This window comes from Loxodonta africana, chromosome 3 (assembly GCF_030014295.1).
Source record: "Loxodonta africana isolate mLoxAfr1 chromosome 3, mLoxAfr1.hap2, whole genome shotgun sequence".
Lineage (NCBI taxonomy): Eukaryota > Metazoa > Chordata > Mammalia > Proboscidea > Elephantidae > Loxodonta > Loxodonta africana.
This window is the reverse complement of record NC_087344.1, coordinates 154,767,802-154,793,449: the sequence shown is the minus strand read 5'-3', so window position 1 is coordinate 154,793,449 and position 25,648 is coordinate 154,767,802. Positions and strand designations below refer to the sequence as shown.

Sequence of the window (25,648 nt, the reverse complement as noted above, 5' to 3'; positions counted from 1 at the left end):
TCTTAGCCACTGCACCACCAGCGCTTCCCAAAACCAAAAAAAAAAAAAAAAAAAACCATTACTGATAAGTAGATTCCAACTCGTTGCAAGGCTTCCCAGGGATCCTTAAAAAAACAAAAACAAACTCGTTGCCATCGAGTTGATTCCTACTCAAAATGACCCTATAGGATAGAGTAGAACTGGCCCATAGAGTTTACCGAGGAGCTCCTGGTGGTTTCGAACTGCCAGCCTTTTGGTTAGCAGCTGTAGCTCTTAACCAGTACGCCACCAGGGTTTCCAGGGCTCCTTAAAAACCCAGTGCCATCAAGTCGATTCCGACTCATAGCCACCCTATAGGACAGAGTAGAACTGCCCCATAGAGTTTCCAAGGAGCGCCTGGCGGATTTGAGCTGCCAACTCTTTGGTTACCAGCCATAGCACTTAACCAGTACGCCACCAGGGTTTCCTCCAGGGCTCCTCATAAAAACAGCTTATGTATAACTTTTTAGTTTTCAAAACTATTGCACCTACATTTCCTCATCTAACAGTCACAAAAAGCCTGAGAAGCAGATAATATTATTCCCATTTTAGAGGTGGAGCGGCAAAGCACAGAGAGATGGGAGCACCTGCTCAAGTGACGTTGTCTAGAGGTGGCTCCAATAAGGAATGAATGCCAGGCTCCTGAAAGTTCTAGCAAGGCTATGGGGATACCGATCACCAAAGATGTTGCAGAGAATCCTGCTTTTGGAAGGGAGAGTGATCTAGGTGATCTCTGAGGTCCTGTATTTGTTCATTTATTCACATACAAAAAATACGTATTGACTCTTACCAAAAACTGTTCAAAGGTCTAGAGATACAGCATAAAAGCACGCGCACACATACACACACACACACCTCTGCCTAGAAATATATATTAAATATAAAAACATATAATCTGATTTTCACTTTCTTCATATACACTTTCTAAACACCCATTAGCTCCTACTCTCCTTCTCAGACCTCTGCCGGAACTTACAGTATCAGGAAACAGAAAATTCTGTTTGGGTGTCACGTCACCTCAAGAGGCGGGGCCAATTCGAAGCTCGAAATGCAGAAAAGTAGGCGGGGCCTTGGGAGTTTATACCTGTAGGAGGAGCTACTGCGGAACTAGTGTTTGTGTAGTTGTCGTTCTGGATCGGAAGCCAATTCATAGGACCGGTAGTGCAAAGCTCCTGAGCTGTTTCCGGCCACCTCAGCGGTAGGCAGAGACGCAAGTAGCCGGATCTTTGGGAACTGAGGTAGAGCTGTAAACTGCTAACGCAGCGGAGGAAGTGAGGACGACGCCTACGGTCGTCCCGGCCAACGTTGGGTCCCTGTAGTCTGTGAAGATGGTGTTGCTAACGATGATCGCCCGAGTGGCGGACGGGCTTCCTCTGGCCGCCTCTATGCAGGAGGACGAACAGGTGAGCTTACTACTAAACGCGCGCGACCCCCAGTCCCCGTCCACGCACCTTGCTCTCTCCATCGGATTCCCTCTCAGGCGTCCCCGACGCCTCTGGAGTGCTCCTCATCTTTTTGGCGGTGGAGAGAGAATATCTGTGAGAGGAAATCTCTCTTGAGGATGGAGATAGATTTTTGTGTTAACTGTTTCTCTTTAGAGAAACGCTGTTGGGAAGGAATAGGTTCGGCAGAATGTGATCACCCAGTGTACTGTAACTCTTTTGGGAGTTCGTTAAAGTTCAGGACTTATAATTTTCTGCGGTTTGCTAGTAAGGCTATTGACTGACAGATCCTGGGAAAAAGCAACTCGTTTCTAAGTTCTTGAACTCCTTTTACCGTAGTACCTGATTTTTGTCCTGGCTTCTGACACCTTTTGAAAGTGGGTGAGGTAATATTGGCAAATATAAGCAAGCACCTGTCGACGTTCAGTGAAAACCCTGGTGGCGTAGTGGTTAAGTGCTGCGACTGCTAACCAAAAGGTCTGCAGTTCGAATCCACCAGGCGCTCCTTCAACTCTGTGGGGCAGTTGTCCTCCGTCCTATAGGGTCGCTATGAGTCGGAATCCACTGGACGGCAGCGGGTTTTTGGTTGAAGTTCAGTGTAGTAGGTTCTTGCAGGATTAAGTCTCTCTTCCCCAGTAACTGAGGGTTGGTTAGTCAACTTACTCTAAATGCTTTTTGGAGTAAGAGGGTTGGTTGATTCTTGGTGCTGCTGGCCTTTGACCAGCCGATTTCAACAGGGATTTAAAACTGATAAGAACTTAGCTACACATTCTTGTAAGCGCAAAAGGTAATATTTGATAAAACTAGTTATTCGGCAGTCTTAGGTGTCAACAATGAAGAGTACTGTGATTGTGTGGCAAATTAAATCTTTGTTCCTTTTGTGAGTATATATATGTGTATATATATATACACAGGCACACATACACATACAGATCCTAAATATACTATTAGTTTCAGACATTGTTCAGTCGTTTTCATCTACTCCGTTATTGGATTACTAACATATCTTACCGTTACACCATATACACAGTTCATCAAATCTGTTGCAGATGAAATAGGGAACAGAAACAGAAACTTTAATCATGAAAGCAAACCAAGGGCTTGTCTGTAAAGCAGTGATTATGTTGTCCTAGGAGATCTAGAACAGAGCTGCCACATGGTTTCTTGAGCATTTCCTATGAATTAGATTTAACGCTAAGTGGTGAGGCATCATCTAGAAGGTAGATGTACTATCACTAAAGCAATTTTAATTATAGAGGTGGTATAGCATTAGTGCTAAGGATCCCTGGTGGTGCAGTGGTTAAGTGCTTGGCTGCTAACCGAAAGGTCAGTGGTTCTAACCCACTGGCTGCTCCTTGGAAGTAAGATGTGGCAGTCTGCTTCTGTAAAGATTTACAGCATTGGAAACCTTATGCTCTGCCTTGTAGGTCGCTATGAGTCAGAGTCGACTGGACAGCAATGGGTATAGCATGGTGCTTAGAAGCAGGGGCTCCTGAGCCAGGCTGTCTGGGTTCAAGTTCAAATCCTAGTCCCAAGTCCTTGTGGGAAGTTTAAATTCTCAAATATAAAATGAGCATAATAATTCTAATCAGCCTCATAGGGGAGTGGCAAGGATTAAATAAGTTTATTTATGTAACTCATTTTGAGCAGCATTAACTTCTCATCTATAAAATGAACATAATAATTTCCATCACCTTATAGGGTAGTTTTGAAAATTAAATGAGTTAAATTATGTAAAGTGTTTAGAACAGTGCCTGGCAGAAAGTGAGAACTCACTAATTTCATTAGTTCATTTCTGAAGAATCCTTTCTAATTCCATTTTGCCTTAAAGTTCACAGACCAGAATTGCACATAATCCTCAGGGTGCAAATATGCAATAAACAGGAATGGATGAGTGAGTAATTTTTCTCCTTACAAAATTAATTCATGCTTATTGTAGGAAGTTCAGTAAATGTGTACAAGCAAAAGGACCAAAACTTTAATGGTGATTACCTGTAACTCCTATTCAAATTCTAACTATTCTAACATATAGCCTTAAATTTTCTGTACGTATAAAACCAAAAAAAAAAAGCCAAACCCATTGCCATCAAGTCGATTCTGACTCATAGCGACGCTATATTTCTGTGTATATATGTATTTGTTGTTGTTAGCGGTCGTCGAGTCAGCCCTGTGCACAACAGAATGAAACGCTGCCAGGTCCTGCACCATTCCCACTATTGGTTGCACATAAGACCATTCTGATTCATAGGGTTTCTACTGATGATTTTTACAAATAGATCACCAGGCTTTTCTTCCTGGTCCATCTTAGCCTAGAAGCTCTGCTGAAACCTGTTTGACATCAGAACAACACACAAGTCTCCACTGACACATTGGTGGTGGCCGTGCACAAGGCGCCTTGGCTAGCAGTCACACCCAGGTCTCCTGCATGAAGTCGAGCGTTCTCACTGACTGCCAGCGCTCACAGGTTTTAGTAAACAGTACTTTAGGACTGTTTCCCTGGATTTTTTTTTTTTTCACTTCAGCATATAATAAATATTTTCTCATGTCATTAAATACTATACAATATTATATTAACAGCTGCATAGTATTCTATTATATAAATGTATATATATGTTTTTAAACCAGTCCTCTATCCCATTAGTGAACTTTTGTTTTTATTTTTGTATACATTTGTAGTTATATTATTAATACATATATAATGTATGTGTATGCTTACAAAGATATGCAAAATGTTACAGTTTCTGATACGTATTGTCAAGTTGCCTTCTAGAAAGATTGTGCCAGCATTGTGTTTCCAGGAATGGTAACACTAACTGAAACACACTGTAAAATGTTGGTTGGTATACCATAATCCCTGTGTAGATATGTCCCCAATGTTATCCATTGGCAGCCACTGCTTTGTTCTTTGCAAATTCCTGGAATTATAGAATGCTTTTGGCCATAGTTTCTTCTAGTTGATACAGTTGTTAGTCACTTTCTCTCAGGTTGCGGGGATGTTTACACTGTGTCTTATAAAGTCAAAGAATTTGTACTAGCCTTTATCTGACAGCCAGTTTTTGCAATCTGTTTCTTCAACCAGTCTCTTTAAGGTGCTCACCTACAGTCTAAAAACTTATATTTAAAATCTGTGGCTGTAAAAGGACAAATATTGTATAAGGCCACTATTATAAGATCTTGAGAAATAGTATAAACTGAGAAGAACACATTCTTTTGTGGTTACGAGGCGGGGAGGGAGGTATGGTGGGAGAGGGTTATTTACTGATTATTTTTTTAGTAGATAAGAACTACTTTAGGTGAAGGGAAGGACAATACTCAATACACGGAAGGTCAGCTCAACTGGACTGGACCAAAAGCAAAGAAGTTTCTGGGATAAGCTGAATGCTTTGAAGGTCAGCGGAGCAAGGGCAGGAGTTTGGGGACTATGGCTTAAGGGGACTTCTAAGTCAATTGGCAAAATAATTCCATTATGAAAACATTCTGCATCCCACTTTGAAATGTGGCGTCTGGGGTCTTAAATGCTAACAAGCTGCCGTCTAAGATGCATCAATTGGTCTCAATCCACCTGGATCAAAGGAGAATGAAGAACACCAAGGTCACACGATAACTATGAGCCCAAGAGACAGAAAGGGCCACATGAACCACAGACTTACATCATCCTGAGACCAGAAGAACTAGATGGTGCCCAGCCACAACCGATAACTGCCCTGACAGGGAGCACAACAGAGAACCCCTGAGGGAGCAGGAGAACAGTGGGATGCAGACCCCAAATTCTCATAAAAAGACCAGACTTAATGGTCTGACTGAAACTAGAAGAATCCCAGCAGTCATGGTCCCCAAACGTTCTGCTGACCCAGGACAGGAACCATTCCCGAAGACAACTCATCAGACATGGAAGGGACTGGACAATGGGTTGGAGAGAGATGCTGATGAAGAGTGAGCTACTTGTATCAGGTGGACACTTGAGACTGTGTTGGCATCTCCTGTCTGGAGGGGAGACAGGAGGGTAGAGAGGGTTAGAAACTGGCAAAATTGTCACGGAAGGAGAGACTGGAAGGAGGGAGCGGGCTGACTTATTAGGGGGAGTGTAAGTGGGAGTGTGGAGTAAGGTGTGTATAAGCTTGTATGTGACAGACTGATTTGATTTGTAAACTTTCACTGAAAGCACAATAAAAATTATTAAAAAAAAAATCTGTGGCTGTGATTAGTTAAAAATACCAGTGTCGGAATCCTACCTTCAGAGATACTGATTAAATTGGTTTGAGGATGGAGATTAGACATGAGTAGCTTTTTTAAATCCCCAAGTGATTCTAGTGTGCAGCCAAGATTGAAAATCACTCATCTATGTTGGTATTCTTTCTTGGCACTGTAGTTGCATTTTCAACATTGTCTGCATCCCTTATATCTACTGTTGTGCGTCAGATCTCTTCAGAACATCACATAATGGCACTGGCAAAACAAACAAATTGGGAAGTACCAGTCAAATTTAGGAAAGTATGGTATTGTGCGCTAGCTCTTATTAGTTGAAAGTATATGATAGTGTCTACTCTCCTTTACTGGGAGCTTACAAAAACATATTAGCAGTACTGCTTAATAAATTAATACTAATATGTATTATATTAGCTGTTACAAGTGTTTAATTTATAAAGCTGTGTGTATATTTAAAAACACACATACATACATACCTAAATGTTAATATAGAAATATTATAACAAATCCCTGCTATAAGGGCAGTGCTGAACAAGATAAATCTATAAGTTTATACTTCTAATGGCCTCTGCCTAAATTCCTGGGTTCACCTCATGCTTATTTACCTCCAGCCATGTTGAAACTTCCAGTTCACCATTTTAAGTATAACTTTAAAAAAAAAAAAACTCAGTTGCTGTCAAATCATTTCCAACTCATGGCAACGCCCTGTGTTTCAGAGTAGAGTTGTGCTCAGTAGGGTTTTCATGGCTGTGACCTTTAGGAAGCAAATTGCCAGGCCTTTTTCTGAGGCACCTCTGGGTGAATTTGAACCACCAACCTTTCGGTTAATGCTTAACCATTTACACCACCCAGGGACTCCTTAAGTAGAGTTTAGAATCCTACTATCCTGTACTTATACATTCGCTCCACTGCCACTTAAACACTTTGACCATTGCTCTCTTGTTTTTACTATTAGTTCAGTGTTTTGCTATCTAGAATTTTAGATTTCACTTTGTACTTTCTCAAAGTTAGGCCTCAGATCCAGTCCTTGGGAGAACCTAGTACCGCCGGCCCTCATATCCATGGATTCCACATCCACGGATCCAATCTACTCTGGAACCAAAACATTGGGGGACAGGGGAGACAAAGTTCCAAAAAGCAAAAACTTGAATTTGCCGGGTTCAGAGGACTACACTGAATCCATGCGAATGAAGTGATATGTAGGCATCCCCCCTGCTGTAGCCTCCCACCTTTTCACAGAGCTTCAGTCTCTCTTCACTCATTTGAGCATTGTTCGCCTGGCGTTTTGTCATTATTCCCTAAACAATACAGTATAACAGCTATTTATATAACATTTACATTGTGTAAGGTCTTATAAGTAATCTAGAGATGATTTGAAGTATAAGTACGGGAGGATGTGTGTAGGTTATGTGCAAATACTGTACCATTTTATACAAGGGACTTGTGCATCCTTGGATTTTGCTATCCTCAGGAGTCCTGTAACCAATCCTCTGAGGATACCGAGGGATGACTACATAAACTACTTTCTATTTAGACATTTAATTATTAAACACCTGCTGAAGGAAGATTGTTTTCTGTATTTCAATCCAAAATAAATAATTCCAAGATAAAATAATTCCTTTCGATTACATGGCAAAAGGTTTCTGTTTTCAATATGTGAGCCCATAGGGAAATATTAACATATGAATATATAATGTCTATTTGCTTCTTCTTCACATACAGCTTTTCCCCTTTGAATCTAGTACGTTAGTGAGGCATGATTTTCTCCTTTTGGAATGACACTGCTCTCTCTCCATTAGGCATTTTCTCTCTTTTTCTTTAAATTGTGAAATCACTTGGAATGATGTAGAAAAATATTGCCTGTAATCCTGTCATCTGAATGTTATTATTTCATCTTGCATGCCTGTACCCCCCACTATCCTAACTTTTGCTGTCTAAACTCAGGAACTGATTTGATTCGGGTAATATTTTGGATCAGTCCCATGCTGCCTGAATTCCTGTTGTTGGATGATCGAAACTCAAGAGTCAGATGGATTCAACACAGTATCTCTCCATGTTTAGACTTGCTATCTAAACTTTCTAACCAGACTCGGGAACCAAGTAGATTTATGCAGGGAAGGAAATTTGACCTTTCCAGTCTTTCTCCTTACTCTTCTCGCTTTTACTTAGTTGCAGCTATAATGCTCAAAACAGTTTACAATCGGGTGCACACATTTAGTTTTGCATAAATGCACCATACTGTAACACTTTGTGGAAGATTTTGTTTGATTGTGAAGCGTAAAAATGAGATTCAGCAGTGTGCTGTTGCCAGGATTTTCCTGAGTGCAATGTATGATGTGCTCTTATCTGCCGGTAACTGTGCAAGGGAAATGAGCTGGGAGGAGGGCACTGCTGAGCAGTGGAAAGAGCAGTGGATTGGAAGAAAGCTGAGTGCCTTAAATGTAGCTGAGGTATACACTTTGGCTTCTTAGTAAATAACCAGCGTAATTTTCTTGAAGAACTGTGGGCTAGGCCTTCCTTTTTGCTCTAGAAGTAGACTATCTTTTTTTTTATGAGTCTTTGAAAACATTTTAAAATGAATCCTATTAAACTGTAAACGAAGAATGTTTTTCTAGTGTGCAGCCAAGATTGAAAATCACTCATCTATGTTGGTATTCTTTCTTGGCACTGTAGTTGCATTTTCAACATTGTCTCCATCCGTTTTATCTACTGTTGTGCGTCATGTTTTTCATGTTTTCATGTAGTGTCTTCATAATACCGTGGTGCTTCTCACTAATCGATACAGCTTTTTTTGGTGGAAAATTCTTTAATGAAGGTATCTTCTTTCAGTCTGGCCGGGACCTTCAACAGTATCAGAGTCAGGCTAAGCAACTCTTTCGAAAGCTGAATGAACAGTCCCCTACCAGATGTACGTTGGAAGCAGGAGCCATGACTTTTCAGTGAGTATAATTCTGATATATTTATGATCATTTAAATATGCAATATAGGAGTATAAGTAACATCTAATTAAAATGGTAGTGATTTTTTTCTTTAGTAAAGGTAACTTTAAAAATAGTCTCATCGTGAAGTAACTCCCATGGCTGTAATTCTAGAATACTGAAATCTTAGTTTATTTATTCAACATGCTTGTACTAGTTCACTCTGTTAAATGAACGTGTCTAGTGGATGCTGTACTTATCATGTAATAACAGATAACTTCTTTTCGTAGAAGCATCTTGGCGCCAGACACTTAGTAGGTTAGTGTCCTTGCTAACGTTTACTAACAATGTAACCGTGAACAACTTAACATAATTTCTCCAAGCCTCAGCTTCCTCTGTAACATAGGGAAAACAATCAGAATTTTGTGAGGATTATGAAGGAATCCATGTACATCACTTAGCTGCTTGCCTGACACATAGGGAATAGGCAATAAGTGTTACTTATTATTTAGAAAAAAGAAAATTATGAAAGATAATTTAAGAGTATCTCAGTCAGTCAGTACAGTGCATACAACAGAAAGAAATCAAAGAAACTCTTGGATTTCAAATTATCTGCAGATACTGGTATTAAATGTTTAATACAGGTCAAGTTTGAAGGTGATAAAACAGGAAGGATTAAAAAGGAAAAGAGTACTGGAGGATCAGAGGGAAGTAAAGGATTAGCTAAATCCTTCATATTTTAGGAACACAGATACTAGGTTAATATAGATGAGATAGGAACCTGCTTTGTTTAATTAAAATAAAAAGCCCCCCCCGCAAAAAAATGAGTGTACCAAAACAAAAACGAAACCCTCACTTATTGGTTAAGAAAACAGTGGACATTAAATTTCCTAAGGTATTGATTCATGTAGTGTCTGAAACATTTTCTATTAATCTCATTTTTCAGTGCCGAAAAATATTGCAGGTGCTTAATTATAGAGTATCTCCACCTCTACCATGGATTAGGGAACAAAAGATCTAGAAAAGTTCTCATGAAACTGAGAAGAGTTTTTCTTTTGTCTGGTTCCTTTAGGATCTTCATAGTCTCACCCCATCCTTTATCTCTATCCAGGAGCTTTTTATTAAAGGTTTATTCTTTGCGAGATCTTAAATTAAGTCCTGCTGTTAATGTCCCTACCTTTTAATGAGCTTATTCTCTTATTTGCAGAGAAAGACACATAAACAAACAAATATACTGTAATACCTCAGGGCAAGAAGTGCTATAATTAAGAAATGAATGAAATGCTTTTGGGAGCAGACAGATAGAAGCAATAAGTTCCCATCTGTGGGTGGTAAGTTTGAGGAAAGGGGATAGAGAGGGAGAATACAGAAAAGTTTCACAGAAGAAATTATGGTAGAATTGAGCATTTGAAAATAAACAGGATTTCTCCAGATACATAAAGGAACATTACAGTTAGAAAAAACAACATAAACAGAAGTCCATGAGGATGTAAAAGAGCCTGCTTATTGGAGAACAGCATGTCATTTGGTGTATTAGAATACATGATGGATGTAGCCTACGCTTGTTGTGAAGGACTACAAATACTATATCAAGGACTATGATTTTGTTTTATAAGTAATAGGGAACCCCCTAGAGTTTCGAAATGGTGAAACGGTCAGATTTACTTTTTAGGAATAGGACTGATGACATTACAAGAGGTAGACGAAACTTAAGGAGACCAGTTAATTTAGGTGCTCAAGCAAGAGATAAGACGGCAGTACAATTTTTTCTTAAGGGGCAGAGAGATCATAAAACACAGTAGCCTTTAAACCACACTCTTATAGCCCTGTGGTGCCTCAGGAGCCACCATGGAGAGGCTAGGAATGGGGGTATGTGCAATTCTTTGGGCCCTTAAACTAGAGGACCTCTGATTTTATCTGCTATCCATATTGGTCTTCAATTTTTGCTGAAATAAAGAGTACTATGGCTAAAAAGAAGTTTGAAAAACCACTGAGTAGCCTAACCTTTTTCCTAAGAATATCTCAGACATGTCATATAGCTCCTTCCCAAGTGCCGTGGAGCCCACTATCACAAAAGGAGGTCTGCTGTGTTCTGGATAGCTTCCAGCTAGCACAGAGTTCTCCTCTCCTGGGAATTAAGGAGTATGATTAGTCCTGAGGTCATTGTTTTCTGTACCCAGTAAATGTTGTGGCATTAACCTCCAGCTTTTAGGTATTTCTTAGTTTCCAAGGGCTGTTACAACAAAATGCCGCAGTAGGTTGCTTGAAGAACAGAAATTTATTGTCTCACGGTTATGGAGGTAGAAGTCCAAATCAGGATATTGGCCGTGTTGATTTCTTCTGAGGGCTCTGAGAGAGAAACTGTTCTGTGCCTCTGTTCTAGTTTCTGATGGCACCTGGCCATCCTTGGCTTTCAGCTCACTCTGCAGTCACATGGCCATCCTTCTTCTGTCTGACTCTCTGTGTCTGTTCTCTTTTATAAGACACAACTCAGGTGGGATTAGGACCCACCCTACTCCAATATGACCTCATATTAACTGATAACTGTCTTCAAAGACCTGTTTCCAAACAAGGTAATGTTCACAAGTGCTGAGTGTTAGTACTTCAACATATCTTTTTGGGGGACACAATTCAATCCATAACAGCATCCACAAAAATTTTCAGTTCCACTGATTTTCTTTATGGTTGGAAGAAGTTTAAGTATATATATATACTAGCCTACTACCTAGGAAACCTTGGTGGTGTAGAGGTTAAGAGCCACAGCTGCTAACCAAAAGGTCAGCAGTTCGAATCCCCCAGATGCTCCTTGGAAACCCTATGGGGCAGTTCTGCTCTGTCCTATAGGGTCGCTGTGAGTCGGAATCGACTTGATGGCAACGGGTTTGGTTTTTTTTTAGTTTACCATCTATAAAGTCAAAGGGTGGATGGAGTTATAATTCAGAGTTTTCAAGAAATAGTCTTAGATACTAAGATAGTTTAGGAATTGCATAAAGAATAAACATGTACAATAAACATGTCTAAATACTCCTCTTGGAATATAGTGAAAGATGCTTGCTTTCTAATACTAAGCACTTGTGATGTGAAATTGATTTTCTGATTTAGCCAGCCTCAAAAGGCTTAGGCTTGGTATTTTCAAAAGTTTGTATGGCACTGAGAGTCTGATTCAAACTGTTAGAGGTCCAGTAACTCTAAAAAAAACTTTTGCTTGCTTTTTTGTCTCTCCAGCTACATTATTGAGCAGGGTGTGTGTTACTTGGTCTTGTGTGAAGCTGCCTTCCCTAAGAAGTTGGCTTTTGCCTACCTAGAAGATTTGCACTCAGAGTTTGATGAACAGCATGGGAAGAAGGTGCCCACTGTGTCTAGACCCTATTCCTTTATTGAGTTTGGTAAGTTTTGCTTTCCACTTACCTATCATGGCATCAGACAATATGGAGAAACTATCTGTTACACAGATATAAGTTTGAGACATTTTTAGTGAAGTTTACTTAAATTTTAGATTCTGCTGCCTCTCCCATTCTCCCTCTTTATGTCCGTTTGAATGAATGAGGGTTCCTTCTTAAAAGTAACTTTCTCTAGTTTTTTACCTTGCTGCCTTTTACTCCTTTTTGTTGTTCCATTTAATTCTTCATTAGAGTTACGTGTGGCAAGTATGTGTGCCTAAAGATCTACTTGACTGGCATATCATTGCTAAGGTCTTTTTTCCCCAACCCCCAGACAGACAGACGGCACACACATGCTGCACAGATACACACTGCCACTCATTCACAGTAAGGGTCATTTTATGGAGATCAGAATTTGGAGTTTAGAAACTTCAGACAGAATGGTATTTTGTTTTTATGAATCTCTAATTTAAAAAAATGCTAGAAGATATATGGTACTGGAGAGAAACACGTACTACGTGAATAAATAGCATGTGTGTCCATATTATAGAATTATAGAAAGACTTATCACTGACCAGACCTGGTAAAGTATTTGGTGGCAGTAGATCAAAGGAAGTGTCCTAAGTACAGGAAGTGACGACAAGTAGGATCAGATTCCAACACTGGAATTTTTAGTTAAAAGAGAATATGTTTCACTCTCAAAATTTCCAAAGTGTTTCCAGTTTGCTAGATTAGAGAATCATTTTGCTTTTTAATAGAAATAGAGAAGATATAGCAAAAGAAATCCAGTGTTCTAAACTACAAATTCTCTCTAAGTAATAATTTATATAATGTCTGTTTTTTCAAATTTTATTTTGTAGACAAAAAAAAAAAAAAACAGTATTCTTATACCTCCCCCCGCCCCCCGCCAAAAAGGACTGATATATCAGGGCCACACAGGAAATAGATGGTACATATGCTCAGATTAGCTTAAGGAACTGTATACAAAGGTATGAGTGGTTATAAGGGGACTACAAGGCCAATAACATGGTAGTTATTGTCATCCCGAGGCCTGAAGGGATGAGGAGAAGGAGCTGTTTCTGGAACTGGGAAGGAGAAAATTTATAGAGAAGGCCAATTTGAGAGGAGCAATAACTTTAGTAGAGGGATACTGCCAGCCCAAGGTGACTTCTCAGGGAGGAACCAGAAGGATAAATACCCTGACATAACTGTCTATTCTCTTCCCTCTGTGGGGTTCTCTATTGCCTGAACCTAACTGGAACCTGGAAGGCAAAGAGCTCATTGATGTAGTCCACACAGGACAGCTTCCCAAGGCAGAAAGCAGGCTCAGAAGGGTGGAGATGAGCTCTGAAGAGGGAAGTGAAAAGTATCTAGCACATGTAACTTAAGATTTTTACCAGACATTGAAAATATATTCTTAAATAATGACTCATTTTTCTTACAATTTTGAGAAATACAGGGCTAAAGATGGATGTGACCGCAATTTTATAGAAGTAACTGCCTATCTCATATTTGTATTACCTGAAGTTTAAAACTTCAGGTAATACAAATATGAAAACCTGAAGTTTAAGAACGGGTGAAATTTGGGATGAGTGCAAAAGAAAAGACTTATTTAAGACAGTGTTTTTTTAACCTTTTAATGACCATATAACTCTTAACATGTTAGGCTATAAGCTTGCTAGATTATTGCCAGCATACTTTCATTCAGGGAATATATAGAGTTAAGTAATAAAACTCTAATGGGCTCAGAATACAGTTTGAAAATTTCCACTTTCGGGAAAGTTTGCTATACCAAAACCTGTTGCCATCGAGTCAATTCTGACTCATAGTGACTCTATAGGACAGAGTAGAACTGCTCCATATTTTCCAAGGAGCACCTGGTGGATTTGAACTGCCGACCTTTTGGTTAGCAGCTGTAGCACTTAACCACTACGCCAAGTTTGCTATAAAAAAAAAACAACACAAATCTATTGTCATCAAGTCGATTTCGACTCATAGCGACCCTGTAGGACAGAGTGGAACTGCCCCATAGGGTTTCCAAGGAGCTCCTAGTGGATTCAAACTGCCAGTCTTTTGATTAGCAGCTGTAACTCTTAACCACTGTGCCTCCAGGGTTTCCAGGTTTGCTATAGCATGTCTTAATTTCTGTAAGGATCCTGACAGCAAATACTTATAATTCAGAGATGCACAAAGGACATTTCTCTTGAATGGTCATCTAGTTATTTGCTTACATTCTACAAATGAAGAAATTAAAGCCCAGGTTTTGATACTCACCCAAGAGCTTGGTTAACCATGGACATTGGCAAATCTAGGACCAAACTTAGGATTTCCAATTCCCTCCTTCAGTACTTTGACAGGCATGAAAGAAGTTGTTCATGCCACTTTCTTCTTCATTCTAGATACCTTCATTCAGAAAACCAAAAAGCTCTACATTGACAGTCGTGCTCGGAGAAACCTTGGCTCCATCAACACTGAATTGCAAGATGTGCAGAGGATCATGGTGGCCAATATTGAGGAAGTGTTACAACGGGGAGAGGCACTCTCAGGTATCTCAAAGCAATAAAAGTCTTAGGAAGAAGTGGTTTCATTCCATGATGCAAGATAGCTTATTTTGGGGTACTTTGTGCTATGAGAGTGTAGCACTATTAAGAATTCATCTCTTAGAAATAGATAACATTAAAAACCATCTACTATACATTTTTTCCCTAGTATGATTAGTTTTTGTTGACTTGGAGCAATGTAAAGGACTTATACATAACAGAAGCAGTCACTGTTTCCAAGGTATTTACAAAATTAAGTGAATTATGTACAGAAACATTTGTATAAGTTAAGGAGAGTGAAAAGAAGAATGAAGAAGTTGTCGAAGATTTATTGCAGTGGTTTCCTGAGTAGCCTCTTTGAGAGACTTTATTGCTGCCAGGTGGATCTTTGTAAATGCCACATTCATCAGAGCATTCCTCTGCTGGAAAACTTTAAAGTCTCTGACAAGATAAAATCCAGTCTGGTCTCAACTTTTCATTCATTCATTCATTGAGTGCTTGTTCCGTGCAAGGCATTGTGTTTTATTGAATGTTCACAATCATCCTGTCTTAGCCAGGTCAGCTTCCTCACCATCCTTTATGATCTATTCTCACCTTATGCTGGACAAGAACTTCTTCCTTAGAGAAACCTTCCCTGATCCTTACAACCCATATGGCTTCAATTCTTCTGTCCTTTAAACTCTTAGCAGCACTCAGCCACATAATGTTTTTTAGCACATAATCGTGTGTGTGTGTGTATATATATATAAATATTTGCACATGTATGTTTTACCTGTTTGTGGTTGTGCAAGCTCTTTGAAGACAGTGTTTATCTGTCTTGTACCTATTTCATATACATCTTTTATGTCTCTCACAGTAATAGTCACAAATAGATACTGTAATGAGCATTTCTCGAATTCAGCCTTGCTACATAGTTCATTAGTAAATGGAGTTTTCTTTATTATAAACTTCAAGCTTTAACCCTTATGTTGGTAATCACCAGTTATCCCAGCATATAGCTTCATACTCTGAATATCAGTTTGGGGTGTGTGAGTTTATGTAAATTTTCATTGTAACAGATTTAAAGTTTCTACCTGTTTTACCTGATATAAAGTAGACCAGCATAGGGATTTCTTTTTAATTTAAAATTTATATATTGGTCAGTTAATCAACACTATAAAGGATTCTCTTCTAGTGCTTTGCTAGTTGCTACAAAGCTGATATGCTGATTAATGAAGAAGATATTTCTACCCTTAAGTAGCTTGGTCTTGTTGGGACGATAAGTAACATTCTCACAGAGTAATTAATAGACAGTATAAGGGAATAAACATCTATTGTGCAGTTGCTTTGTGCTAGGCAATATGCTGGGATACTTTACATCTATTTTATTTTTAATAATTCCGTGTGAAGTCGGTGGTATCAAACCAATTTTACAGATGAAGTAGAGGCTCAGAAAAGTTAAGTAGCTTACTAAGAGCCACACTGCTCGTAACCTGTCGGCCTCCACAGTCTTTGTCCGTCTTCAGTATATGATAGTTTTCAATGGATATTTAGACAATAAGAGTTATAAAAATGTAGAGGGAAGTAGAGAAATGTGAAGTGAACAGGAGAGATTTTCTAAAATTAGATTAGGCAGGAGTGAGAATAGTATTTTATGTGGAAGGGAAAAGCATATTTGAGGGGCAGTGAGGAGATTAATCAACTTCAAGGAATGTTTTCTTCCTCTTTAAGCTTTTACACAATCAGAACCCATCTTTTATGCCTTCTTCTCTTTCTCATTTCTGAAGTTCTAGAGTTAGCCTACTTTGCATTTAAGACCCAAGAGTAGTTAGTGTTTGTGGGTTTTTTCAGCAAGATCAAATTATGCTCTTTTTTACTACCTAAATAAACCAATTTCTTTTAAGCTGTGGTGGTTTTTTCCATTCTTAGGTGTCACCCTACTAGATTATAAACTCTACAAAGGCAGGGGTCATGTATGCTTTGATCATCATTGTGTCCTCTCGCACTTTTCAAGGTGCCTATAACCTAAATATTTGCTAAATGACTTCTCCAAGCAGTAGCTGTGTCTTTATGATTTCATGTGTTTCAAAATGTTCCTGTGTAGTGGAATTATCTTAACTATTACTTCTTTTCTATGATCTCATAATTATCCTTCTGCCCAGTTATTCTCAGCAGATTCAGACTCAAGCAAACATGTATTGAGCACTGACTCAAGCCCAGTTCTAGGCACTGTGGATATACCAGTGAACACAGTAATTAAAAACCCTTGTCAACTGGAGTGTACATTCTAGTAGATTGGCTAAAAAGATCAATTCCTTGCAGCATCGTTACGTTGTTCTCACCCCCTTACTGTTTTCTTGTGTGACGAGGTGTTTTTCTTACTCACAAGACCAGCTGCCAATTTAAGAGTGGCTGCCATGCTTATGCTGTTAAGTAATACTACATTGCCCAATCAAAACCAAACTCTATTGAGCAACTCCAAGTGATCCAAAAGCATTCTTTAAGGAAGAATAAACAAATTCAGATTGCAGAATAGTTTTTCAAAAATTTATAAAGAAGTGAAAAATTTGATCACAATCCATTTATGTCAAACTGAGAATTGTTCTTGTTTCTAACAGCAGATATTGGTGGTGGTTTTAAATTACAATACAGCTTTCCTGTATCTGTTCAAATGTGATTTCTGATAGCTTTACCCTCATAATAATCTTTACTATGTGGAGATTCTTAAGAATTTGGTAGCAGCCACCACTGAGGTTTAGCTTAATACTCAGTATCTGGTCAGTTGAATTTTCTGGTTACCTGAGTCTTGTCATATATGGATTATCATTTTTCAAAAATATGCGTGATTATTATTTAGACCATTAAAAGATTGTGAAGATGATAACAATTATAATAATATCAAAATCATCAGCTAACATTTATCAAGTGTTTTTTACATACAGACATTGCACTCAGTTTACATGCATCCATACATATCTACACTCCTAAGATGTAGCTTTGTTATTATCCCCATTTTATAGATGAAGAAACTGGGTCTTAGAGAGGTTAAATGACTTGACAGGTGCAGGTGCTGCTTGAATCAAAGAGTGCCTGAGGCCAGAGTCTGTGCTCCTACCCATCTTACTATACAGCCTCGAGAGTTTGAACATAATTTGATCTGATAATGTTAAAGTGTATCGTAGATTTTACAGTGCTTCAAAACCATAAGCTAATCAGTATGTAACCTTACCCTTAAAATAAAAATGATAAATTAAGATTAATAATTGTTTGGATTTGGATTTTAAGTTTGATACTATTCCTTGGCATTGCTTTCCTTCTATTTCTTTTCTTTGCTTGCCATTTTTCAATTCTTTTAAAGCAAAGTGCTTAGATGAAACTAGGGAGCCCTCAAAGGCAGAATGAAACATAGGAGACAGGTTTTAAGCCGTGTTTTAGAGGAGAGTAGAAGAACCAGGTAATAATTGATGCTTACGAAGTTCTTAAGCATAGTGCTTCAGTCCAAACAAGAAACAGCCATTTTCTGAGGTTGAATATTGACAGGATGAAGAAAAGATACATTACACTACTTAAAAAATAATAATGAAACTTTTGCTTAAATAAATAGCCCTCTATAATTAACTGCCTATTTGATATAGTGTCACTCATTTTGATTCTTTTTATGTCTTAGTACTTTGATACAATACTACCAGGGACTAATTAACGGTTTCCTTTTTTCCTCTTTGACAGCATTGGATTCAAAGGCTAACAATTTGTCCAGTCTGTCCAAGAAATACCGCCAGGATGCGAAGTACTTGAACATGCGTTCCACTTACGCCAAACTTGCAGCAGTAGCTGTATTTTTCATCATGCTAATAGTGTATGTGCGGTTCTGGTGGCTGTGAACTAGCGAATCCGGTCCCTGACAAGGAGAACGTAGAACCTGGCAGGTGTGTGTTTTCAGGAAGCTGAGCTCACAGGGATGTGTATTAGAATCCACATTAGAACCCATGTGGAACTTCTGCCTCTAAAGACCTTGCAAGAAAAGTTGTGTCCTGAAAATGAAAGGTCACACCTCATTTAATGACGCTTAACCCTAGGTAGGAAGTCTCTTTTAGGGGCAGAGGCTTTCTCTGGGCGCTAAGCCATATATGTTAGGGAACAGTAGATTGTTTCATTTTGTTTTTTCCCTCCCAGTGTTTTGTATTTTTTAAACAGCACTGACTGGGACATTCTCATTCTGTAATGGAGCCATCAGTGAGATTTGGCTTAACTAGCCTTTGCTAGCGAAATTCTGAAATTCCTTCAGAAAAGACAGCCCTATGGGAAGTTTTTGATTCTAATCAACATTCCTTTTGTTGGTGACATTTCTGATTTTCTCTAAACTGACTTTTTGATGGTCTTTCAAACAAGACTCCAGTATGTGAAGGTTAATTGCTGTGCTGCACAAAACTTGTCTATTGGCCCCTGTAGGAAGTTAACCCTTACTTTCCTTTTATGATATTTTGCTATTGCACAATTGCTTTAGGATTAAATGAATTATATTATGATGCCTTGAATTGTATTATAGCAGTCCTTGATTAAGAAGCTAAAATGTTTTCTGTCATTTATTCCTTAAACAAAAGACTTAGTTTGGGACAGTCTTAATTTTATTTTTCACCATCTGGTTTATATTAATATAAGAGAGCATATAGCATGTGGAGAGTCAGAGGCACTTAGCTTAATGAGAAGAAAGACCCAGCTCGTAACTACAGCTTTGCTCAGCCCCTTCCTCACTTTCCCCACTACGGTTTTCCTGTTCTTTGTTTTCCTCCTGCCATAATTTGCCAACTTTTAAAAAATTCCCCTGTTCCCAATAGTTTCATGTCCCATAAACATCCTCTCAGGATAGTCTCAAATTTCAAAATGGGAAACGTTCAGCTGTGTAGTGAATTAAATTTAAAGTTTTTGTGGAACTACTAAACTACTACATAGATTTATATAAGCAAGTCTTTCAGAGCACCTTACTCCTGTTTCAGTTAATGTAAATTTTCTAAGAATGCTCTAGAGACAGGTAACTCATTTACAGTGGCTTCTGTTAACTAACAAAAGTACCTATGATTTTTCCCTTTTTTGCTCAGGGATAATGGGGATTTCCTTTACCTTCTGAGGTAGAATTTTTTAAATGGTGAGAATAGGCCTTTTGAACATTATCACAAGGTTCTACAATATAACCTCTAAGTCCTATACATACTGCAGATATTTCTTTACATTATATAAGAAAATGAGCCAACTTATCTCAACATCTTTGAAAAGAACTTTAACTAGTAAGCAATTTTCTAACTCTAAGGGGTCATCCAAGCTACTGCCCTGATTCCTCGTAGAGAAAAAATTCTTGCTTATAATAAGGCAGGGAGAAATGCTTATTATATTCCTGATAATTTACAGAACTAAAATAAAAAGATTTCTTTTTCCATTTGAGGCCTAAATCTGCCAATTTGAGTTTTGTGCATGAAATACGAAGTTACTTTTTATAGAGAGTAAGTGCTTTTAAGTCCTTAAAAGGCTTTGTCTCTAAGTAATAAATAATGTTGGTAATAAAAGCCCCTGAAAGGCTGAACCCTAAGTAGTGGTACCATCACATTTGGTGCATCTGTAGGAATGAAGAGTGGCAGCTCATCGAGAGTTGCATGCTGCATCCTCATGGTCAGCAACGAAATAAATACTTCTAGAATGTTCACTTCAGTGTGGAGTTTTGTTATCTAGTTAACTTATTGTATACACATGGGTTCATTAAAAAATGAGAAGTGGTGGGAGAAATGATAAACAAAAGAATAAGAAAATACTTTAAGATTGTGGAGGTAGACAAATGCGAAAACAAGGCTATCATAAGGCTCCTACTTCTGTTCTTTAGAGGAGATAGTAGGAAGATCTGACTAGGTGAAATGTGTCAGCAGCCCAACAGGCATCTCAAGTAGAATACAGTGCTATAGAGGCACATTAGAAAGGACACCTAATTTGCTTTTGGGAAGGAGTGTGGTGAGGGAAGACTTTCTAAAGAAGAAGGAGAACGGGACATTTTAGGCAGAGTCAGTAGCATGTGCAAAGGCATGAGCTGAGAGAATGAGGCACATTTTGGGGAGTGTAATGACTTGGTTCAGCTTAACTCTGAGGGTGAACATAGGGAGGTGAGAAGACAGGAAGAAGGAGGCTGGTGCACTATCATAAAGGGACTTGTCTCCCATGCCAAGGAGTTTAGACTACAATAATGGCTGTGGCAAGGGATGGCATCAGATTTATAGTTTCCAATGATTACTCTGGCCATAATGTAAAGATATATTAAAGAGGAACAAGCCTAGAAGTAGGGCGGTGAATCTAAGGAGCCATCAAAGGCAAAATGAAACACAGGAGACATTTTAAGCAATTTTTGAGAGTGGTCAGAGGTGCCAGATAATAACTACTGCTTACATCTTGCTTTCTTTGTATTGGGAGCTTATTTAATGCTCACATTGTCTGTTTAAAGTAAGTACTCTTCACACCATTTTATGAATGAAGAAACGTTACAAAGAATAGTGCTCTGAGACACAGAAAAGTTAAGAAATTTGCCCAAAGGCACCAAGCTGGGAAGTGGTTAGAGCCGACTTGAACTTAGGCAATTTGGCAGTCCAAAGTCTTTGCTTTTAACCACTATTAAGCACTGGACTATACCACCGAGAGGTCAAATAAGTCCCCCAAAATGTATTTTGAATTTTTAACAACCAGGAACTTAATACTCCAGAGAAGTGGGAACAGAAGCCAGTTTGCACAGGGTTGGGGATCGTGTTAACGAGTAAGAAGTGAAGACGCCGTTCTTACAAGTAGCTTTTCTGGTTATAGTGGCACAATATTAAAAAAAAAAAACGGTTCTGACTCATGGCCGCCACATGCGTCTCAGAGTAGAGCTGCGCTCCATAGGCTTTTCAATGGCTGTGACCTTTCAGAAGTAGATTGCCAGGGCTTTCTTCTGATGCTTCTTTGGATGGATCCAAACAACCAACCTTTTAGTTGGCAGCTGAAGGCTTAACTGTTTGCACCACCCAGGGACTGCACAACATTTTTTTTTTTTAATTGTGCTTTAAGTGAAAGCTTACAAATCAAGTCAGTCTCTCATAAAAATTTATATATACCTTGCTATATACTCCTGGAAATCCTGGTGGCACAGTGGTTAAGTGCTACAGCTGCTAACCAAGAGGTTAGCAGTTTGAATCCACCAGCCGCTCCTTGGAAACTATTGGGCAGTTCTACTCTGTCCTATGGGGTCGCTTTGAGTCGGAATCAACTCGACGGTGGTGGGTTTGGCTTTTTTGGTTGGTATATACTCCTAGTTGCTCTCCCTCTAATGAGACAGCATACTCCTTCCCTCCACTCTCTATTTTTCGTGTCTATTCGGTCTGCTTCTGACCCCCCTGCCCTCTCATCTCTCCAGACAGGAGCTGCCCACATAGTCTCATGTGTCTACTTGATCGAAGAAGCTCATTCTTCACCAGTATCATTTTCTATCCCATAGTCCGGTCCAATCCCTGTCTGAAGAGTCGGCTTTGGGAATGATTCCTGTCTTGGGCTAACAGAAGATCTGGGGACTATGACCGCGGGGGTCCTTCTAGTCTCAGTCAGACCATTAAGTCTGGTCTTTTTATGAGAATTTGAGGTCTCCATCCCACTGCTCTCCTTCTCCCTCAGGGGTTCTCTGTTGTGTTCCCTGTCAGGGCAGTCACGGTAGTAGCTGAGTACCATCTAGTTCTTCTGTTCTCAGGCTGATGTAGTCTGATTTATGTGGCCCTTTCAGTCTCGTAGGCTCATAATTACCTTGTGTCTTTGGTGTTCTTCATTCTCCTTTGATCCAGGTAGGATGAAACCAATTGATGCATCTTAGATGGCCGCTTGCTAGCGTTTAAGACCCCAGACGCCGCTTTCCAAAGTAGGATGCAGAATGTTTTCTTAATAGATTTTATGACGCCGGTTGACTCAGATGTCCCCCAAAACCATGGTCCCCAAACCTCCATCCCTGCTGCACTGGCCTTTGAGGTGGCACAGCATGTTTTAATTAAGAAATCTCACAGTATCAAAATTTACAAATATTTCACATATTGTACATAAGTCTGGTCATTTAAATGTCTAACAGTGCTTAACTTCAAAATCTGATGAAAGGTATTTCTTTACCATAAAAAAGTGTCTAAAAATGGACTTTAAAGTTAAATCCACCACAAAGGATAAAGAAGGACACTACGTAATTAAAGGGACAATTTACCAGGAAGATATGACCATATTAAATGTTTATGCACCCAGTGACAGGGCTGCAAGATACATAAAACAAACTTTAACAGAACTGAAAAGTGAGATAGACACCTCCACAGTTATAGTAGGAGACTTCAACACACCACTTTCAGTGCAGGCTAGGACTTCCAGTAAGACGCTCAATAGAGACACGGAAGATCTAATTGCTACAGTCAACCAACTTGACCTCATAGACTTATACAGAAATACAGAACACTCCACCCAACAGCTGCAAAGTTACTTTTTTTTCTAGTGCACATGGAACATTATCTAGAATAGATCACATATTGGGTCATAAAACAAACCTTTGCAGAATCCAAAACATCGAAATATTACAAAGCATCTTCTCAGACCATAAGGCCATAAAAGTAGAAATCAATAACAAAAAAATCAGGGAAAAGAAATGAAATATTTGGAAACTGAACAATACCCTGCTGAAAAAAGACTGGGTTATAGAAGACACTAAGGAGGGTATAAAGAAATTCATAGAATGCAACAAGACTGAAAACACTTCCTATCAAAACCTCTAGGATACAGCAAAGGTAGTGCTCAGAGGTCAATTTGTATCGATAAATGCACACATACGTAAAGAAGAAAGAGCCAAAATCAGAGAACTGTCCCTACAACTTGAACAAATAGAAAGTGAGCAACAAAAGAATCTGTCAGGGACCAGAAGAAAACAAATAATAAAAATCAGAGCAGAATTAAATGAATTAGAGAGCAGAAAAACAATTGAAAGAATTAACAAAGCCAAAAGCTGGTTCTTTGAAAAAATTAACAAAATTGATAAAAACCATTGGCCAGACTGACTAAAGAAATACAGGAAAGAAAACAAATAACCCAAGTAAGAAACGAGATGGGTGATATTACAAAAGACCCAACTGAAATTAAAAGAATCATATCAGATTACTATGAAAAATTGGACTCTAACAAATTTGAAAACCTAGAAGAAATGAATGAATTCCTAGAAACACGCTACCTACCTAAGCTAACACATTCAGAAGTAGAACAACGAAATAGACCCATAACAAAAAAAGAGATTGAGAAGGTAATCAAAAAACTCCCAACAAAAAAAAGCCCTGGCCCAGACCGCTTCACTGCAGAGTTCTACCAAACTTTCAGAGAAGAGTTAACACCACCACTACTAAAGGTATTTCAGAGCATAGAAAAGGATGGAATACTACCTAACTCATTCTATGTAGCCAGCATATTCCTGATACCAAAACCAGGTAAAGACAGCACAAAAAAAGAAAATTACAGACCTATATCCCTCATGAACATAGATGCAAAAATCCTCAACAAAATTCCAGCCAATAGAATTCAACAACATATCAAAAAAAATAATCCACCATGACAAAGTGGGATTTATACCAGGTATACAGGTAGGTTCAATATTAGAAAAACAATGTAGTCAACATATAAATAATAAAGACAAAAACCACATGATCTTAACAGTTGATGCAGAAAAGGCATTTGAAAAAGTCCAACACCCCTTCATGATAAAAACTCTCAGCAAAATAGGAATTGAAGGAAAATTCCTCAACATAATAAAGGGCATTTATACAAAGCCAGCAGCCAACATCATCCTAAATGGAGAGAGCCTGAAAGCATTCCCTTTGAGATCGGGAACCAGACAAGGATGCCCTATATCACCGCTCTTATTCAACATTGTGCTGGAGGTCCTAGCCAGAGCAATTAGGCTAGACAAAGAAATAAAGGGCATCCAGTTTGGCAAGGAAGAAGTAAAAGTATCTCTATTTGCAGATGACATGATCTTATACAAAGAAAACCCTAAGGAATCCTCCAGAAAACTACTGAAACTTATAGAAGAGTTCAATAGAGTTCAGGTTGCAAGATAAACATACAAAAATCATTTGGATTCCTCTACATCAGCAAAAAGAACATCAAAGAGTAAATCACCAAATCAATACCATTCACAGTAGCCCCCAAGAAGATAAAATACTTAGGAATAAATCTTACCAAAGATGTAAAAGACCTATACAAAGAAAACTGCAAGGTACTACTGCAAGAAACTAAAAGGGACATACATAAGTGGAAAAACATACCTTGCTCGTGGATAGGAAGACTTAACATTGTAAAAATGTCTATTCTCCCAAAAACCATTTATACATACAATGCACTTCCAATCCAAATTCCAACAACGTTTTTTAATGTGATGGAGAAACAAATCACCAACTTCATATGGGAGGGAAAGAAGCCCCGGATAAGTAAAGTATTATTGAAAAAGAAGAACAAAGTGGGAGGCCTCACTCTACCTGATTTTAGAACCTATTATACAGCCACAGTAGTCAAAACAGCCTGGTACTGGTACAACAAGAGACACATAGACCAATGGAACAGAATTGAGAACCCAAATATGAATCCGTCCACATATGAGCAGCTGATATTTGACAAAGGCCCAGTGTCAGTTAATTGGGGAAAAGATAGTCTTTTTAACAAATAGTGCTGGCGTAAGTGGATATCCATCTGCAAAAAAAATGAAACAGGACCCATACCTCACACCATGCACAAAAACTAACTGCAAATGGATAAAAGACCTAAATATAAAGTCTAAAACGAAAAAGATCATGGAAGAAAAAATAGGGACAACGTTAGGAGCCCTAATACAAGACATAAACAGAATACAAAACGTTATTAAAAATGACAAAGAGAAACCAGATAACTGGGAGCTCCTAAAAATCGAACACCTATGCTCATCTAAAGACTTCACCAAAAGAGTAAAAAGACCACCTACAGACTGGGAAGAAATTTTCAGCTACGACATCTCTGACCAGCACCTGATCTCTAAAATCTACATGATTCTGCTAAGACTCAACCACAAAAAGACAAAAAAAAAAAAAACAATTAAAAATTGGGCAAAGGATATGAACACACAC

At 38.7% G+C, this 25,648-nt stretch overlaps 1 protein-coding gene across 1 annotated transcript; it reads left to right on the top strand.

Moving 5' to 3' along the window:
- The first annotated feature begins 1,144 nt into the window (after positions 1-1,144).
- SEC22B (SEC22 homolog B, vesicle trafficking protein) lies at positions 1,145-25,648 on the top strand. The gene is made up of 5 exons (XM_003409625.4): positions 1,145-1,421; positions 8,496-8,605; positions 11,810-11,970; positions 14,364-14,510; positions 18,210-25,648. The coding sequence occupies exons 1-5, from the start codon at positions 1,347-1,349 to the stop codon at positions 18,362-18,364; spliced, it is 648 nt and encodes a 215-aa protein (XP_003409673.1). The 5' UTR covers positions 1,145-1,346; the 3' UTR covers positions 18,365-25,648.

What these genes read in the sequence shown, in the direction of transcription:
- SEC22B (XM_003409625.4), top strand. Translation starts at nt 1,347, where the DNA reads ATGGTGTTGCTAACGATGATCGCCCGAGTGGCGGACGGGCTTCCTCTG. An exon ending in GCAGGAGCCATGACTTTTCA is followed by an intron (nt 8,606 to 11,809) that starts GTGAGTATAATT and finishes TTGTCTCTCCAG; the next exon opens with CTACATTATTGAGCAGGGTG. An exon ending in CTATTCCTTTATTGAGTTTG is followed by an intron (nt 11,971 to 14,363) that starts GTAAGTTTTGCT and finishes TCTTCATTCTAG; the next exon opens with ATACCTTCATTCAGAAAACC.